General features: G+C 49.0%; 1 protein-coding gene across 1 annotated transcript in view; it reads right to left on the bottom strand.

Annotated features, from left to right (window-relative positions):
• Nucleotides 1-65: 65 nt before the first annotated feature.
• LOC108785722 (RING finger protein 141-like) overlaps nucleotides 66-2,330 on the bottom strand; it is a 10,423-nt gene continuing 8,158 nt past the window's right edge. The window contains exons 5-6 of the mRNA XM_018554858.1: nucleotides 2,061-2,168; nucleotides 66-388 (exon numbers count right to left, since the gene is read on the bottom strand). Of these exons, the coding sequence (XP_018410360.1) occupies nucleotides 232-388; nucleotides 2,061-2,168 (265 nt within the window). The 3' untranslated portion in view covers nucleotides 66-231. The remainder of the gene's footprint in view (nucleotides 389-2,060; nucleotides 2,169-2,330) is intronic.

Raw genomic sequence — 2,330 nt, 5'->3', positions numbered from 1 at the left:
GGCCGCTTGCCCCGCCGCATGAAATTAATGGAGATGCTTTCGGAGACGGCAAGGAATTCCTTTATCCGGCGGCTAATGTCTAAGCGTGTCCTTGCCGGCGCCGTGTGTGAAGGAGAGCTCCGTTCACCCGCAGATGAACGTCATTGGCGCAGGAAAGGCCGAGCAGAGGAAGCGCTCAATACTCGCCTGGACGAGCCCTTGGCTATCGCTGGGAAAAGTCCGCGTGGGCGGTCAGAACAAGGCGTCGTTGGGCTGCCCGACCTCGTCCGCCAGGTTCAGGATGTATTTGGCCACGTCTTCTTTAGTCGGGGCTTCAGACACCACCCAGGAGTCGTTCACTTCGGTCACCTGCAGGCGGCAGATTGGGCAGTTGCGGTTCCGATCGCTCCTGTTGAAGAAGAGGTTCTGATTAGGGAAATAAGTCTTTATTAGGCCTATGGGCTTTGATTGATATATTAACCTCTTGCCGTCCGCCCGCTGAGAAAAAAACGGATAGACGGCGGACTCGCACGTTACCGGATGTGTGATATACATGCGATCGGCGGCTCTATAACCTGCCGATTGTATGTGCTGTCTTTGCTCGCCCCCCCCCCCCCCCTCGAGTGCCGCCGCTGCCGTCCCCACCTCCTGACCCCCTCACCTTCAATCCCGGGCTCCACTAGCCTAGGATCGTCTCGGGAGGTCGTCAGGAGGTAAAATGGGAGGGAGATCAGCATCTTCCTCCTTGCTGATCTCCCTCCGTACTGTGAATGCGGAAGTGATGTGTAAATCATCACTTCCGCATTCACCTGTCAGTCATCTGGCTGCTATAGCCAGAGAGAAGAAGCTGATGAAGCAGATCTCTGCTTCATCAGCTTCTTTTGGGGTCCCCAGGTGACATTAGGGGTCTTAGAGACCCCTAATGTCTCCATAAAGAGGACCTGTCAGTGTGCCTTTGCTATTATATAGGGGGGATTGTTATCCCCCTATGTGATAGCAATAACAATAAGTTTAAAAAAAAATCAAAAAGTTAAAAAAAAAACTCCCCCCAAATTTTTAAGTTCCCCCCATTTACACACATATAAACGTAAATACGTAAATACGTGCTCGAAGAACCAGCGTGCGAAAACGACAATTGCGCTACACACATGTTACATATCGTCGCAGTGAGAGCAATCATTTTAGGGCCATCAATCACTGATAACACTAACCTGATGAGCGGTAAAAGCTTGTAAAGCGTCGCCTATGACCAATTTTGGGTATTGTAGTTTTTTGAGGTTTCGCGCGCGCAATTTTAAGGCTTGACGTGTTTGGTGTCTATTTACCCGACGTGACCCCGCCTCTTATATTTTAGCAAAAAATTGGGTAATAATAAATGTTTTATTAATGTAATATAGGGGAAACAGTTTCTTGTGGGTTTTTTTCGGTAATGTTTCCTTAATATATTAAAAAATAACCCCCCCAGCGGTGATTAAATACCACCAAAAGAAAGCTCTATCTGTCCCTAAAAAATGGTATAAAATTAATTTCAGTACAGTGTTGCATGACGGAATCAATGTCAGTCAAAGTACCGCAGCACTGAATACTGAAAAATGGCCGGGACAGGAAGGGGGTGTAACACCCCCGGACTTCAAGTGGTTAAAAGTGACTGACGCTTTGTGGTTTGTAGTCACCCCGGGCAGAGCACCTGCTGTGAGAACGGGCCAAAAACTGCCTTGGTGATACACATCCACCCATCTATGTATTTACATAACTCCTCCCAAGAGCTCACCCGCTGCTTGGTTCAGGGCTGAGGACTCTGGAGAGCAGCATTGAGGCAGGGTGCTGTGATGTTTTCTGGAAGCCATGTACATCACCCCGCTGGCCGCCATATGCAGCGATCAGATATCCCAGATAGTCATGTTCGCAGCAGAGCGCAGAGGGTTAATGGATTACAGGCACACTAAGGCTGAAGTCAGAAAACAATCATTCATCTCTGCTCAGAGCCAAAGAGGACTTTTAAGGGCCCCCGATTTCTACGATGCGTGTAATATAAGGAGAATTCCGCCCATTCCAGCGGGTCACATGACAGGGCGCCTCACCATTTGTCAATACATTTCTGGCAGAAGGTGTGAGTGCAGGGCAGGATGAGATCAGCGCGGCCGTCCATGCAGATGCAGCACTCTTCCTCGTCCGTAAGTTGCTTCACCCTGCCGCACAGGAAGAGCAAAGTCAGGTCATTAGATCGGATCAGACTCTACCAGCGGATGTCATATAATGAGGCATTGCACAACACACAATGGGCAGTACATAAGGAACAAGCATGGTGCAAAAATACTGCAGTGAACCAGATTTATAGCTGCCTCAATATA

The sequence above is a fragment of the Nanorana parkeri genome, unplaced genomic scaffold (genome assembly GCF_000935625.1).
Source record: "Nanorana parkeri isolate BGI_ZX_2015 unplaced genomic scaffold, ASM93562v1 scaffold10, whole genome shotgun sequence".
Taxonomy (NCBI): domain Eukaryota; kingdom Metazoa; phylum Chordata; class Amphibia; order Anura; family Dicroglossidae; genus Nanorana; species Nanorana parkeri.
Note: the sequence above shows the minus strand (reverse complement) of the source record. Positions and strands in the feature narration are given on the sequence as shown.